General features: G+C 48.9%; 1 protein-coding gene and 1 long non-coding RNA gene across 2 annotated transcripts; both read left to right on the top strand.

The window, feature by feature from the left end:
- Positions 1-4,401: 4,401 nt before the first annotated feature.
- LOC119696603 (natterin-3-like) lies at positions 4,402-12,189 on the top strand. The gene is made up of 4 exons (XM_038126389.1): positions 4,402-4,518; positions 7,861-7,885; positions 9,970-10,114; positions 11,043-12,189. The coding sequence occupies exons 2-4, from the start codon at positions 7,871-7,873 to the stop codon at positions 12,059-12,061; spliced, it is 1,179 nt and encodes a 392-aa protein (XP_037982317.1). The 5' UTR covers positions 4,402-4,518; positions 7,861-7,870; the 3' UTR covers positions 12,062-12,189.
- Positions 12,190-15,803: 3,614 nt separating this feature from the next.
- On the top strand, positions 15,804-16,665 carry LOC119696655. The gene is made up of 3 exons (XR_005255638.1): positions 15,804-15,873; positions 16,014-16,149; positions 16,218-16,665. It is a non-coding gene; the product is annotated as an uncharacterized LOC119696655 (long non-coding RNA).
- Positions 16,666-16,672: the final 7 nt, after the last annotated feature.

Raw genomic sequence — 16,672 nt, 5'->3', positions numbered from 1 at the left:
CAAACTCTGACCCCTTTATTTGGGATTATTTTAGGATTTTTGGGATTTTTGGGGATTTTTTGGGATTTTTTTGGGGATTTTTTTGGAGTTTTCACCATCCCAGAGGGGGGATTTTCCCCTTTATTCTGATTTTTGGGGGGATTTTCCGGTGTCTCCCCCACTCCTGTGACCCCCCAAACTCTGACCCCTTTATTTGGGATTTTCCCCAATTTTTGGGATCTTTTGGGATTTTTTTGGGATTTTTTTCCGGAGTTTTTCTGGTTTTTGGCTGAGAATTTTCCCCCTTTATTCCGATTTTTGGGGGGATTTTCCTGTCTCTGCCCCACTCCTGGGACACCCCAAACTCTGACCCCTTTATTTGGGATTTTTCCCCAAATTTTAGGATTTTTGGGATTCTTTTGGGAATTCTTTGGGATTTTTTGGGGATTTTTTTGGGATTTTTTTCCGGAGTTTTTCTGGGTTCTGGCTGAGAATTTTGCCCCTTTATTCGGATTTTTGGGGGGATTTTCCTGTCTCTGCCCCACACCTGGGACACCCCAAACTCTGACCCTTTTATTTGGGATTTTCCCCAATTTTTGGGATTTTTGGGATTTTTTTGGGATTTTTTCCGGAGTTTTTCTGGTTTTTGGCTGAGAATTTTGCCCTTTATTCCGATTTTTGGGGGGATTTTCCTGTCTCTGCCCCACTCCTGTGACCCCCCAAACTCTGACCCCTTTATTTGGGATTATTTTAGGATTTTTAGGATTTTTTTGGATTTTTTGGGGATTTTTTTGGGATTTTTTTCCGGAGTTTTTCTGGTTTTTGGCTGAGAATTTTGCCCCTTTATTCCGATTTTTGGGGGATTTTCCGGTGTCTCCCCCACTCCTGCAACCCCCCAAACTCTGACCCCTTTATTTGGGATTTTTCCACAATTTTGGGATTTTTTTGGGATTTTTTTGGGGATTTTTTCCGGAGTTTTTCTGGTTTTTGGCTGAGAATTTTGCCCCTTTATTCCGATTTTTTGGGGGATTTTCCAGTGTTTGCCCCACTCCTGTGACCCCCCAAACTCTGACCCCTTTATTTGGGAATATTTTAGGATTTTTGGGATTTTTGGGATTTTTTTGGGGATTTTTTTGGAGTTTTCACCATCCCAGAGGGGGGATTTCCCCCTTTATTCTGATTTTTTGGGGGGATTTTCCGGTGTCTCCCCCACTCCTGTGACACCCCAAGCTCTGACCCCTTTATTTGGGATTTTTCCACAATTTTGGGATTTTTTTGGGATTTTTTTTGGGATTTTTTCCGGAGTTTTTCTGGTTTTTGGCTGAGAATTTTCCCCCTGTATTCCTATTTTTGGGGGGATTTTCCGGTGTCTCCCCCTCTCCTGTGACCCCCCAAACTCTGACCCCTTTATTTGGGATTTTTCCCCAATTTTTGGGATTTCCCTCCTTTTTTGGGATGTTTATGGGATTTTTTGGGGTTATTTTTGGGATTTTTCACCATCCTAAATAGGAGATTTCCCCCCTTTATTTGGGATTTCCCCATTTTTTTGGGATTTCCCTCCTTTATTTGGGGTTTCCCCCCTTGATTTAGGATTTTTGGGGATTTTTGGCCATCCTGGGCAGGATTTTCCCCCTTTCTTTGGGATTTTCCCCCTTTTTTTGGGATTTCCCATTTTTGGCATTTCCCCCTTTTTCTTTTGATTTTTCTCCTTTTTTTTTGGGATTTCCCCACATTTTTGGGGGATTTCCCCTTTATTTAGGATTTCCCCATTTTGGGGTTTCCCCTTTTTGGGGTTTCCCCTTTTTGGGGTTTCCCCCCTTTTTTGGGGATTTTCCCCTTTATTTGGGATTTCCCCATTTTGGGATTTTCCCTTTTTTGGGGTCTCCCCCCTCTTTAGGGTCTCCCCCCTTTTTTCGGGTCTCCCCCCTTTTTTGGGGTCTACTCCTTCATTTTTGGGGTCTCCCCCCTTTTAGGGTCTCCCCCCTTTTTTTGGGGTCTCCTCCCTTTTTGGGGTCTCCATTTTTTAGGGTCTCCCCCCTTTTTTTGGGTCTCCTCCTTTTTTTGGGGTCTCTCCCTTTTTGGGGTCTCTCCCTTTTTTGGGGTCTCCCCCCTATTTGGGGCCTCCTCCCTTTTTGGGGTCTCCCCCCCTTTTTTTTGGGGTCTCCTCCCTTTTTAGGATCTCCTCCATTTTCGGGGTCTCCCTTTTTTGGGGTCTCCTTCATTTTTGGGGTCTTCTCCCTTTTTTGGGGTCTCCATTTTTTAGGGTCTCCCCCCTTTTTTTGGGTCTCCTCCTTTTTTTTGGGTCTCCCCCCTTTTAGGGTCTCCCCCCTATTTGGGGTCTCCCCCCTTTTTGGGGTCTCCCCCCTTTTTTTGGGGTCTCCCCCCTTTTTTGGGGTCTCTCCCTTTTTGGGGTCTTTCCCCCTCTTTGGGATCCCCCCCTTTTTGGGACACTGGCACTACTTTGGGGTAAATCCCCCCTTTTTTGGGGTCTCCTTCATTTTTGGGGTCTCCTTTTTTTGGGGTCTCCCCCCTTTTAGGGTTCTCTCCCCCTTTTTGGGATCTCCTCCCTCTTTTGGGTCTCCCCCATTTTTGGGGTCCCCTCCTCTTTTGGGGTCTCCCCCCTTTTTTGGGCTCTCCCCCTTTTTGGGACACTGGCACTACTTTGGGGTCTCCCCCCTTTTTTGGGGTCTCCCCCCATTTTTAGGGTCTCTCCCTTTTTGGGGTCTCCCCCTTTTTTGGGGTCTCCATTTTTTGGGGTCTCCCCCCTCTTTGGGATCCCCCCGTTTTTGGGACACTGGCACTATTTTGGGGTCAATCCCCCCTTTTTGGGGTCAATCCCCCCTTTTTTGGGGTCAATCCCCCCTTTTTTGGGGTCAATCCCCCCTTTTTTGGGGTCTTTCCCCCCTTTTTTGGGGTCTCTCTCCCTTTCGGGGTCTCTCCCGTTTTCGGGGCGTTCCCCCGTTTTTGGGGTCCCCTCCCCCAATAAAGCTTCGGCCCCGCGGCGCCTCCGGCTCCTCCCGCTCGGGACTGGGGGGGGGTTTGGGATTTTGGGGGGAGTTTGGGGTCTGGGGGGGGGCGAACCCCAAAACGGGGCTGAGCGGGAAACCCCAAAACTTGGGAATCTCTGAATCCCCGGGGCTGAATTTGGGGTCTCGGGGGCGATTTTGGGTTCGTTCTGTGGGGTTTGGGGTCATTTTGTGGGGTTTGGGGTTCATTTTCAAGGATTTTGGGTTCGTTTTTGGGGTTTGGGTTCATTTTTTGGGGAGAAAACCCCCAAAATTTCGATTTTTCTGAATCTCCTGGGCTGAATTTTGGGGTCTCTGGGGCCATTTTGGGTTCATTTTTTGGGTTTTGGGATCATTTTGTGGGGTTTGGATTCAATTGTGGGATTTTGGGTTCGTTTTTGGGGTTTGGGTTCATTTTCTGGGGAGAAAACCCCCAAAATTTCGATTTTTCTGAATTTTCTGGGCTGAATTTGGGGTCTCTGGGGCCATTTTGGGTTCATTCTGTGGGGTTTGGGGTCATTTTCTGGGGTTCTGGTTCATTTTGTGGGGTTTTGGGTCATTTTTTGTGGGGTTTGGGTTCATTTTGGGGGGGACAAACCCCAAAATTTGGGACTTCTTGACCCGGAAAACCCCAAAATTTGGGATTTTCTGAATCCCCTGGGCTGAATTTTGGGGTCTCTGGGGCCATTTTGGGTTCGTGTTGTGGGGTTTGGGATCATTCTGTGGGGTTTTGGATCATTTTTTGGGTTTAGGTTCATTTTTTGAGGAGAAAACCCCCAAAATTTAGATTTTTCTGAATTTCCTGGGCTGAATTTTGGGGTGTCTGGGGCCATTTTGGGTTCGTTCTGTGGGGTTTCGGATCATTTCTTGGGGGTTTTGGGTTCATTCTGTGGGGTTTGGGTTCATTTTTTGGGTTTAGGTTCATTTTGGGGGGGACAAACCCCAAAATTCGGAACTTTCTGACTGGGAAAACCCCAAAATTTGGGATTTTCCGAATTTCCCGGGCTGAATTTTGGGGTCTCTGGGACCATTTTGGGTTCGTGTTGTGGGGTTTTGGGTCATTCTGTGGGGTTTTGGGTTCATTTCCTGGGGTTTTGGGTTCATTTTTGGGGTTTGGGTTCATTTTTTGGGGTCTCTCAATGATTTTTTTGGCCGTTTTTCTCATTTTCAGTCATTTCTTAAAACCAGAAAAGCGATTTTTTCTCTCAAACCTCCCCCTGGGAAGAGCAGGAATTCCCGAATTTCCCCCACAATCGCTGATTTTGGGGTTTTTTGACTTTCTCAAGTTTCAAATTTAAAAAAAAAACCCCAAAAAGAGAAGTGAAAAATCCCCAAAAAGCGGAAAAATCCCCCACAAAAAAAAATCGCTTCCCTTTTTTGGGTTTTTTTTTGGGTTTTTGGGCTTTTTTTTGCATTTTTGACATTTTTCCTGGGAGGTTTTTGGGGCGTTTTCGGCGCTCAAATCCCACAGAAAGCCCCAAAATCGGCTGAGAAACCCCAAAAAAAAGGGAATTTCCTGGGAACGGCAGAGCAGGTGAGGGGGGACCCCAAAATTCGGGGTTTGGGGAGCCCCAAAAATGGGGATTTGGGGAGGAAAACCCCAAAATTCAGAGTTTGGGGAGCCCCAAAATGGCGATTTGGGGAGGAAAACCCCAAAAATGGGGAATTTTGGAGGGGAAACCCCAAAATTTGGAGCCGGGAACGCCCCAAAATTCCGATTTTTGGGGTGAAAACCTCAAAATTGGAGCTGGGAGTTGGGAGCCCCAAAATTCGGGGTTTTGGGTTTGGGGAACCCCAAAATTTGGAGCCGGGGAGGCCCAAAAATGTCAATTTGGGGAGGGGAAACCCCAAAATTTGAAGAGAGGGAGGAATAAAAAATGGGGATTTGGGGAAAAGGGAGCCCAAAATAGGGATTTGGGGAGGAAAACCCCAAAATTCAGAGTTTGGGGAGCCCCAAAAATGGGGATTTGGGGAAGGGGAGCCCCAAAAATGGGGAATTTTGGAGGGGAAACCCCAAAATTTGGAGCTGGGAACGCCCCAAAATTCCGATTTTTGGGGTGAAAACCTTAAAATTGGAGCTGGGAGTTGGGGGAGCCCCAAAATTCGGGGTTTTGGATTTGGGGAACCCCAAAATTTGGAGCTGGGGAGCCCAAAAATGGGAATTTGGGGAGGGGAAAACCCCAAAATTTGAAGGGAGGGAGGAACAAAAAATTGGGGATTTGGGGAAAAGGGAGCCCAAAATGGGGATTTGGGGAGGAAAACCCCAAAATTCAGGGTTTGGGGAGCCCCAAAATGGCGATTTGGGGAGGAAAACCCCAAAATTCGGGGTTTGGGGAGCCCCAAAATGGGGATTTGGGGAGGAAAACCCCAAAAATGGGGAATTTTGGAGGGGAAACCCCAAAATTTGCAGCTGGGAACGCCCCAAAATTCTGATTTTTGGGGTGAAAACCTTAAAATTGCAAGTGGGAGTTGGGGGAGCCCCAAAATTCGGAGTTTTGGGTTCGGGGAACCCCAAAATATGGAGCCAGGGAGCCCAAAAATGGGAATTTGGGGAGAGCAGAGCCCGGAATTTGGATCTGGGGATCCCAAAATGGGAATTTGGGGAGGGGAAAACCCCAAAATTGGAGCCGGGAATGCCCCAAAATTCCGATTTTGGGGTGGGGAACCCCGAAATTGGAGCTGGGAGTTGGGGAGCCCCAAAAGTTTGGGTTTTGGAGGGGGGGAACCCCAAAATTCAGAGCCCGGGAGCCCCAAAAATGTGAATTTGGGGAGAAGAGAGCCCGGAATTTGGATCTGGGGATCCCAAAACGGGAATTTGGGGAGGGGGAAAACCCCAAAATTGGAGCTGGGAGTTGGGGGAGCCCCAAAATTCGGGGTTTTGGATTTGGGGAACCCCAAAATTCGGAGCTGGGGAGCCCAAAAATGGGAATTTGGGGAGGGGGAAACCCCAAAATTTGAAGGGAGGGAGGAATAAAAAATTGGGGATTTGGGGAAAAGGGAGCCCAAAATGGGGATTTGGGGAGGAAAACCCCAAAATTCGGGGTTTGGGGAGCCCCAAAATGGGGATTTGGGGAAGGGGAGCCCCAAAAATGGGGAATTTTGGAGGGGAAACCCCAAAATTTGGAGCCGGGAACGCCCCAAAATTCAGATTTTGGGGGTGGGAAACCCGAAATTGCAGCTGGGAGCTGGGGAGCCCCAAAATTCGGAGTTTTGGGTTTGGGGAAGCCCAAAATTTGGAGCCCAGGAGCCCCAAAAATGGGAATTTGGGGAGGAAAAACCCCAAAATTTGAAGGGAGGGAGGAATAAAAAATGGGGATTTGGGGAAAAGGGAGCCCAAAATGGGGATTTGGGGAGGGAAGCCCCAAAATTCGGGGTTTGGGGAGCCCCAAAATGGGGATTTGGGGAGGAAAACCCCAAAATTCAGGGTTTGGGGAGCCCCAAAATGGCGATTTGGGGAGGAAAACCCCAAAAATGGGGAATTTTGGAGGGGAAACCCCAAAATTTGGAGCCGGGAACGCCCCAAAATTCCGATTTTGGGGGTGGGAAACCCGAAACTGGAGCTGGGAGTTGGGGGAGCCCCAAAAGTTTGGGTTTTGGAGGGGGGGAACCCCAAAATTCAGAGCCCGGGAGCCCCAAAAATGTGAATTTGGGGAGGGGAAACCCCAAAATTTGAAGGGAGGGAGGGAGGAATAAAAAATTGGGGATTTGGGGAAAAGGGAGCCCAAAATGGGGATTTGGGGAGGAAAACCCCAAAATTCGGGGTTTGGGGAGCCCCAAAATGGCGATTTGGGGAGGAAAACCCCAAAAATGGGGAATTTTGGAGGGGAGCCCCCAAAATTTGGAGCCGGGAACACCCCAAAATTCCGATTTTTGGGGTGAAAACCTTAAAATTGCAACTGGGAGTTGGGGGAGCCCCAAAATTCGGGGTTTTGGGCTCTGGGAACCCCAAAATTCAGAGCCAGGGAGCCCCAAAAATGGGAATTTGGGGAGAGCAGAGCCCGGAATTTGGATCTGGGGATCCCAAAATGGGAATTTGGGGAGGAGAAACCCCCAAATTTGGAGCCGGGAATGCCCCAAAATTCAGATTTTGGGGAGGGGAACCACGAAATTGGAGCTGGGAGTTGGGAGCCCCAAAAGTTTGGGTTTTGGAGGGGGGGGGAACCCCAAAATTCAGAGCCCAGGAACCCCAAAAATGTGAATTTGGGGAGGGGAAACCCCAACATTTGAAGGGAGGGAGGAATAAAAAATTGGGGATTTGGGGAAAAGGGAGCCCAAAATGGGGATTTGGGGAGGAAAACCCCAAAATTCGGGGTTTGGGGAGCCCCAAAATGGGGATTTGGGGAGGAAAACCCCAAAATTCAGGGTTTGGGGAGCCCCAAAATGGGGATTTGGGGAGGAAAACCCCAAAAATGGGGAATTTTGGAGGGGAAACCCCAAAATTTGGAGCCGGGAACGCCCCAAAATTCAGATTTTTGGGGTGAAAACCTTAAAAGTGGAGCTGGGAGTCGGGGGCGCCCCAAAATTCGGGGTTTTGGATTTGGGGAACCCCAAAATTCAGAGCCAGGGAGGCCAAAAATGGGAATTTGGGGAGGAAAAACCCCAAAATTTGAAGAGAGGGAGGAATAAAAAATGGGGATTTGGGGAAAAAAGGAGCCCAAAATGGGGATTTGGGGAGGAAAACCCCAAAATTCGGGGTTTGGGGAGCCCCAAAATGGGGATTTGGGGAATTTTGGAGGGGAAGCCCCAAAATTTGGAGCTGGGAGTGGGGGAGCCCCAAAATTCGGGGTTTTGGTCGTGGGGAACCCCAGACTGGGAGCCCGCGGGGGGAGCTGGGGGGGGATGGCGCTTTTGAGGGAACTTCTGGATTTTTCCGCAGCTCCGGGGCGATGGCGCCGCCGCAGGTGGGCCCGGGGGTCAGGCCGGGGGTCGGCCGGGGGCAGAGCCGGGGGTAGGCCGGGGTTGGGGCCGGGGGTCGCACCGGGGGTACGAGGGGGTCGGGCCGGGGATACGGGGGAGTAGAACCGGGGGTCAGGCCGGGACCAGGCCCGGGGGTCGGGCCGGGTGTAGGCCCGGGGGTCGGGCCTGGCGTAGGCCGAGGGCAGGGCCGGGGGCAGGCCGGGTGTAGGCCCGGGGGTCGGGCCGGGGGCAGGGCCGGGAGTAGGCCCGGGGATAGGCCCGGGGTAGGCCCGGGGGTCGCGCCGGGGGCAGGGCCGGGGCAGGGCCGCAGGTAGGCCCGGGGGTCGGGCCGGGTGTAGGCCCGGGGGTCGGGCCTGGGGTAGGCCGAGGGCAGGGCCGGGGGTCGCGCCGGGGGTCGGGCCTGGGGTAGGCCGAGGGCAGGGCCGGGGGCAGGCCCGGGGGTAGGCCGGGGATAGGCCCGGGGTGGGGCCGGGGTTAGGCCCGGAGGTAGGCCGGGGGCAGGCCGCAGGTAGGCCCGGGGTTAGGCCCGGAGGTAGGCCGGGGACAGGCCGCAGGTAGGCCGGGGGCAGGCCGCAGGTGTGCCCGGGGTTAGGCCCGGAGGTAGGCCCGGGGGTAGGCCCGGGGGTGTGCCCGAGGACAGGGCCGGGGCCTCGGGCACAGCGCGGGGATCTTCAATCGCGCCTGGGGGAAAAAATAAAATGGGATTTGTTCCCCGCCCCCCGCAGTGTCCAGAAATCGCAATTTTAAATTATTAAATTTTAAATTATTAAGTTTTAAATTTTTAAATGTTAAAAAAAAATTAATAATTGATTTTATTTATTACTTTTAAGTTTATAATTTTAAATTTGAAATTTTTAAATGAATCATTAAATTTTAATTATTTAATTTTTATTTTTAAAGTATTTTCATTTTGAATTTTGAATTTAATTTTTCAAAATTTCTAATTTTTCATTTTTTAAATTTTTAATTCTTTAATTTTTGACTTTCTAATTTTTACTTTTTAATTTTTAGTTTTTAAATGTTTCAAGTTTAAATTTTTAATGTTTTCATTTTCTAATAATTCTCCACTAATTTAAATTTTTTAAAATGTCAATTTCTAATTTTTCTATATTTTAATTTTTAATTTTAAAATTCTAATTGTTGATCCCTAATTTTAAATTTCATTTTTAATTTTAATATTTTATTATTTAATTTTATTTTTGAATTTTTATTTTGAGTTCTGAAGTTTGAATTTTTAACTCTAAATTTTAAAATTTTCAATTTTTTCTTTTAAAATTATTTTTTATTTTTTCATTGTTTTGAATGTAATGAATTTTTTTTATTTTATTTTTTAAATTTTTTAATTTTTTTTTTAATTTTTTGAATGTCATGACATATTTTAAACTTTCATTTTTAAATTTCTTAATTTTTTCATTTTGCAATGCTTTAATTTTTAATTTTTTAATTTTAATTTTTAAATTTTAAATTTTTTTTTCATTTTTTAATGTTTTCATTTTGAATTTTTCAGTTTTTTGAACGTCTTGAAATTTTTTAATTTTCATTTTTAAAATTTATTTTTTTATTTCATTTTGTAATATTTTCATTTTGAATTTTTTAATTTTCATTTTTAAATTTCTTATTTTTTTCATTTTGTATTGCTTTAATTTTGATTTTTTTCATTTCATTTTTATTTTTTTTTTCATTTTGTAATGTTTTCATTTAGAATTTTTCTGTTTTTTGAATGTCATGAAATTTTTTAATTTTCATTTTTAAATTTTTAAATTTTTTTTCATTTTGTAATATTTTAATTTTTTAATATTTTGAATGTCTTTAAATTTTTAATGTTCATTTTTAAATTTCTTATTTTTTTTTTCATTTTGTAATGCTTTAATTTTGAATTTTTTAATTTTCATTTTTAAATTTTTAATTTTTTTTTTTTTAAATGCTTTCATTTTTAATGTTTTAATATTTATAATTTTAATTGTGGTGGATTTTCAGCGGGAGCTGGCTCGGGATGCCGGGCCCGGGGGGGCTTTGGGGCCATCGGGGTCGGCTTTGGGGTGGGCAGTGACGGCCCCGGCTCCCGCAGCTCCTGCCGCTGCTGCTGCTGCTGCTCGGGGCGGGAATCCCGGGAATTTTGGGAATCCCGGGAATTTTGGGAATTCCGGGAGTTTCGGGAGCTTCGGGGATTGCGGCGGCGCCGGCCCCGGGAGGGAGCCACGAGGAGCTGCCTGGTGAGTGCTGGCCCGGAGCCCCAGCCCAGTATGGCCCAGTCCAGACCAGTATGGCCCGGGCCAGACCAGTATGGCCCAGTCCAGACCGGTATGGCCCAGTCCAGACCAGCATGGCCCGGGCCAGACCAGTATGGCCCGGGCCAGACCAGTCCATCCCAGTCCATCCCAATCCCATCCCAGCATGGCCCAGTCCAGACCAGTACGGCCCAGTCCATCCCAGTCCATCCCAATCCTCCCCCAGTCCATCCCAGTCCATCCCAATCCCTCCCAGTCCATCCCAGTATGGCCCACTCCCCTTCCAGTCCATCCCAATCCCTCCCAGTACCCCCCAATCCCATCCCAATCCCATCCCAGTCCAACGCAATCCTCTCCCAGTCCATCCCAATCCTCTCTGAGTCTCCTCCCAGTTCATCCCAGTCTCTCCCAGTCAATCCCAGTCCCTCCCAATCCTTCCCAATCCATCCCAGTCCATCCCAATCCCATCCCAGTCTCTCCCACTCCAAGGCAATCCTCTCCCAGTCCATCCCAGTCCCTCCCAGTCCCTCCCAGTCCATCCCAATCCTCTCCCAGTCCATCCCAGTCCCTCCCAGTCTGTTCCAGTCTGTCCCAGTCCCTCCCAGTCCCCTCCCAGTCCATCCCAATCCTCTCCCAGTCCATCCCAGTCCATCCCAGTTCATCCCAATCCTCTCCCAGTCCCTCCCAGTCCCCTCCCAGTCCATTCCAATCCTCTCCCAGTCCCTTCCAGTCCCTCCCAGTTTATCCCAACCCATCCCAGTCTCTCCCAGTCCAACGCAATCCATCCCAGCCTATCCCAATCCTCTCCCAGTCTCCTCCCAGTCCATCCCAATCCCATCCCATCCCATCCCAGTCCCTCCCAGTCCATCCCAGTCCATCCCAGTCCCTCCCAGTCCACCCCACTCCCTTCCAGCTCCCTCCCGGCCCGTTCCCCGCCGCCCTCGCTCGGTGGCCGCCTCGCCCTGGCTGCGGTGGGTCCCGTTCCGCGGCCACGTCCCGGCCGACGCCGTCTCCAGCCGGAACGGCCGCTCGGGCCGCGCCGAGTTCGTCTGCTCCACGCGCGCCCGCGGCTGCAACCTGGGCTCCTTCGACCCCGCGCGCGGCGCCTTCTGCTCCTTCGCCTGGAGCGGGGCCGAGCTGCGCGGCGCCGACTTCCAGCTCCTGCTCAACCCCGGCGGCTTCGAGGCGCTCGACTGGGTGCCCGCGTCCTTCGGCGGCACGCCGCCGGGCGCCGTGGAGGGCTGCCCGCTCACCGACCTGTTCGTGGGCCGCAGCCCCGAGGGGCTGGGCAAGGCCTCCAAGGAGCAGGAGGCGCTCTTCGTGGCCGTGGATGGCGAGGAGGTTTGGTACAAGTGGTACGAGGTCCTGGCGGTGCGCCAAGGCCCGGCCGACGTCTCCATCGCCGACGTGTCCTACGACGGCGCGGCGGCGCGGGAGAGCGCCGAGCCCGCCGAGCTGGCCGAGACGCCGGCGAGGAACGAGGCCTGCGAGGCGGCCGCCACGTGGGTGACCTTGGACGAGGCCACCGAGGCGGAGCACGGCTGGAGCGCCGAGCTGCCGGCGCTGGCGGCCGCCCGCGGCGTGCTCCGCGCGGCCCCGCCGATCCCGGCCGAACCGTCCGGCTGGCACCCGGGAAACGTCACCAGCGTGCCGTGGGTCGGCGGCGCCGCCGTCACCGAGTTCGTGTCGCGCGCGCACCGCGTGCGGCGGGAGATCCCGGCCCGCTCCGAGTGCTCCGTGGTTCTCCGCGGGCTCCGGCGCGAGATCCGCGTCCCCTTCCAGGCCCGGCTGACGCGCGAGTTCCGCTCGGGCCCCCCGCACCGCGTGGACGTGGCGGGCTCCGCGTGGACCCGCGCCGTCACCGGCGTCCGCGCCGAGCTCGGGCGCTGCCGCCGGCTCGCCGAGCTCCCGCCCTGCCCCGGCTGGGCGTGAATCCCTGGAATTCTGATTTCCCCCCCAAAAAAACCCCGCGAGACCACGGGAACGCTCGGCGCCGGCGCGGGTTTCGGCGGTTTCGGCTTTTACGGCATAAAGCTCGCCCCACGTGCAGGGAAATCGCGGTTCTGGCCAAGTGTCCTTTCTGCTCCCCCAAAAATCCAACACCACCACCAGGAAAACCAGGAAAACCCTCGGGATTTGGGGGTTTTTCATTCTGAAACCCAGGAAAACCCGCGGGATTTGGGGGTTTTTCCTGAAATCCCGGAAAACCCTTGAGTTTTGGGCTTTTATTTCCTGAAATCCAGGAAAACCCTCAGCTTTTGGGGATTTTTTTTCTGAAATCCAGAAAACCTTTTGAGTTTTGGGGATTTTTTTCCAGAAACCCAAGAAGAACCTTTGGGATTTGGGGATTTCTTTCCTGAAATCCCAGCAAACCTTTGAGTTTTGGGGGTTTATTTCCCGAAATCCAGGAAAACCGTCAGGATTTGGGGATTTTTCCTCTGAAACCCAAGAAGAACCTTTGGGATTTGGGGATTTCTTTCCTGAAATCCAGAAAAACCTTTGAATTTGGGGGTTTTATTTTCTGAAACCCCGGAAAACCCTCGGGATTTGGGGTTTTTTCTCCTGAAATCCTGGAAAACCTTTGAGTTTTGGGGATTTTTTTCCTGAAACCCAAAAAAACCCTCAGGATTTGGGGATTTTTCTTCTGAAACCCAAGAAGAACCTTTGGGATTTGGGAATTTCCTTCCTGAAATCCAGGAAAACCTTTGAGTTTTGGAGTTTTATTTCCTGAAACCCAAGAAAAAACCTTTGTGTTTTGGGGATTTTTCTTCTGAAACCCAAGAAGAACCTTTGGGATTTGGGGATTTCTTTCCTGAAATCCAGGAAAAATTTGAGTTTTGGGGATTTTTCTTCTGAAACCCAGGAAAACCCGCAGGATTTCAGGATTTTTTTTTCCTGCAATCCCGGAAAACCCTCAGGATTTGGGGATTTCTTTCCTGAAATCCAGGAAAACCTTTGAGTTTTGGGATTTTATTTCCTGAAACCCAAGAAAACCCTCATCTTTTGGGGTTATATTTTCTGAAACCCAGGAAAACCCTCGGGATTCAGGGATTTTTCTTCTGAAACCCAAGAAGAACTTTGGGATTTGGGGTTTTTTTTTTTCCCCGAAACCCAAGAAAACCCTCAGCTTTTGGGGATTTTTTTTCTGAAATCCAGAAAAACCTTTGAGTTCTGGGGTTTTATTTTCTGAAACCCAGGAAAACCCTCGAGATTTGGGGATTTTTCTTCTGAAACCCAAGAAGAACTTTGGGATTTGGGGTTTTTTTTTCCCCGAAACCCAAGAAAACCCTTGGGATTCGGGGATTTTTCTTCTGAAACCCAAGAAGAACCTTTGGGATTTGGGATTCTTTTCCTGAAATCCCGGAAAACCTTTGAATTTGTGGGATTTTTTTTCCTGAAACCCAAGAAAACCCTCAGCTTTTGGGGTTTTATTTTCTGAAATCCAGGAAAACCCTCAGGATTTGGGAATTTTTTCCCTGAAACCCAGAAAAACCTTTGGGATTAACGTTTGTATTTTTTTTTCCTCAAACCCAAGAAAACCCTTGAGTTTCGGGGATTTTTTATTTTTTTAACCCAGGAAGATCCTTGAATTTGGGGATTTTTTCCTGCTCTTTTCCACTTTTGCGGCGTATCCTGTTCCTGCCTGGAACCAGGCCGGGGAACTGCTGGAATTTCCGATTTTCTCCCCAAACCCCCTCAAGCACCGCCTCAAAATCCAAAAAAATTGCTGCATTTTTGGGGCTTTTCCCCCAATTTTTGCTCCTTTTCACAGCAGAACCCTCACCCCTGTCTGAAACCCCAAAAAACGTGACCCTTCCCAGGCAAATTTCCCGTTTTCTCCCCAAAACCACCTCCAGCAAGGACGTGGAATCCAGGAGAATCACTGCCTCTGGTTTTCCTCCTGAATTTTTGGGTTTTCTCCCATATTTTTGGGTTTTCCCACATATTTTTTGGGGTTTTTTTTTCACGCATTTTTGATTTTTCTCCTGGTTTTTTTGCTTTCCTTCCATATTTTTGGTTTTCCTCCCATATTTTTGGGGTTTTTCCCCTGTTATTTTGGTTTTTCTCCCATATTTTTGCTTTTTCTCCCATATTTTTGGGGTTTTTTTCACGCATTTTTGATTTTTCTCCTGTATTTTTTGCTTTCCTTCCCTATATTTGGTTTTTCTCCCGTTATTTTGGGTTTCCTCCCGTATTTTTGCTTTTTTCCCCCATTATTTTGGTTTTCTCCCATATTTTTGCTTTTTCTCCCATATTTTTGGGTTTTCTCACATATTTTTTGGGGTTTTTTTTCACGCATTTTTTATAATTCTCCTGTATTTTTTGCTTTCCTTCCACATATTTGTTTTTTCCCCCGTTATTTTGGTTTTCCTCCCATATTTTTGGGTTTTCCCACATATTTTTTGTGGGTTTTTTCCACTTATTTTTGATTTTTCTCCTGTATTTTTTGCTTTCCTTCCATATTTTTGGTTTTTCTCCCACATTTTTGCTTTTTCTCCCATATTTTTGGGTTTTCTCCCATATTTTTGGGGGTTTTTTTCATGCATTTTTGATTTTTCTCCGGTATTTTTTGCTTTCCTCCCATATATTCGGTTTTTCTCCTGTTTCTTTGGTTTTCCTTCCATATATTTGGTTTTTCTCCCGTTATTTTGGTTTTCCTTCCATATATTTGTTTTTTCTCCCATATTTTTGGGTTTTCCCACATATTTTTTGGGTTTTTTTTCACGCATTTTTGATTTTTCTCCTGTTTTTTTTTGCTTTCCTTCCATATTTTTGGTTTTCCTCCCATATTTTTGGGTTTTTTTCCCCTGTTATTTTGCTTTTTCTCCCATATTTTTGGGTTTTCTCCCATATTTTTTGGGGTTTCTTTTCACACATTTTTGATTTTTCTCCTGAATTTTTTGCTTTCCTTCCATATATTTGCTTTTTCTCCCATTACTTTGGGTTTCCTCCCATTACTTTGGGTTTTCTCCCATATTTTGGGGTTTTCTCCCATATTTTTGTGTTTTCTCCCATATTTTTGGGGTTTTTTTCCACTTATTTTTGGTTTTTCTCCTGTATTTTTTGCTCTCCTTCCATATATTCGTTTTTTCTCCTATTATTTTGGTTTTCCTCCCATATCTTTGCTTTTTCTCCCATATTTTTGGGTTTCCTCCCATATTTTTGGTTTTTCTCCTGTTATTTTTGTGTTTTCCTCCCATATTTTTGCTTTTTTTTCCCATTATTTTGTTTTCCTCCCATATTTTTTGGTTTTCTCCCGATATTTTTGTTCTCCTCGCGTATTTTTTGTTTTCCTCCCGTTTCCGAATCTCCTGGCAGAACTTTTATCCCGCTCCTCGTGCAGGAAAAGGCGCCGTTTTCCATGGAATTTCCCATTTTCCGCCAAAAAAAGGGATTTTGGAAGCAAAGGAAAAATGGGGAAAAAAAAAAAATGCCAAGGGATTTTGGGGTGGGGCGTCCCCGGGGAACTCAGGATGGGAAAAATCCCAAAATCCACGGAAAAAACCCCAATCCGAGGCCGGGGGGGGTGGGGATGTCCAGGATTGGGGGGAGCTCTGGGACAATCCGGGCTTGGGAGAGGTTGGGGGTCCTGGAATTCTGAGGGGGTCCAGGGAGCTCAGGGGGAGGGAGGGATGTGGGGAGACCTCAAACATGGGGGAAGAAGGAATTTGGGGATACCCGGAATTTCCTGGGAGGAGGAAGAAGGGAGATTTCTTGGAGAAATGGGATCATGGAGCCACCGGGTCACGGGGGACATCCCACCACCACCCATGTGGGATCTCTGGGAGCAGGGAATGGGATCATGGAGCCACCAGGTCATGGGGACATCCCAGCACCCATGTGGGATCTCTGGGAGCAGGGAATGGGATCATGGAGCCACCAGGTCATGGGGACATCCCAGCACCCATGTGGGATCTCTGGGAGCAGGGAATGGGATCATGGAGCCACCAGGTCATGGGGACATCCCAGCACCCATGTGGGATCTCTGGGAGCAGGGAATGGGATCATGGAGCCACCAGGTCTTTGGGACATCCCAGCACCCATGTGGGATCTCTGGGAGCAGGGAATGGGATCATGGAGCCACCAGGTCACGGGAGACACCAAACATCAGCTCACGTCCATCCTCACCCGTGTTTTGGCCACCTCAGGACAGTCCTGGGGCCACCAGCTCCTGGGGGACATCAATCCCACCCATGGGAGCAGGGAACGGGATCATGGAGCCACCAGGTGATGGGGGTGTCAATGGTCATGGTCCCTCCATCCCTGCTGGATCTCAGGGAGCAGGGAATGCCATCATGGAGCCACCAGGTCACGGGAGACACCAAACATCAGCTCACGTCCATCCTCACCCGTGTTTGAGCCACCTCAGGACACTCCTGGGGCCACCAGCTCCATGGGGACATCAATCCCACCCCTGTTGGACCTCTGTCCTGGGGCCACCACACTGCTCCCATCTCCAGCACCAGGGAGCCAAAATCTGGACCCACCACCCATGTGGGATCTCTGGGAGCTGGGATGATGGAGCCACCAGGTCATGGGGGA

The sequence above is a fragment of the Motacilla alba genome, unplaced genomic scaffold (genome assembly GCF_015832195.1).
Source record: "Motacilla alba alba isolate MOTALB_02 unplaced genomic scaffold, Motacilla_alba_V1.0_pri HiC_scaffold_34, whole genome shotgun sequence".
Lineage (NCBI taxonomy): Eukaryota > Metazoa > Chordata > Aves > Passeriformes > Motacillidae > Motacilla > Motacilla alba.
This window is presented reverse-complemented; position numbering and strand designations above follow the sequence as displayed.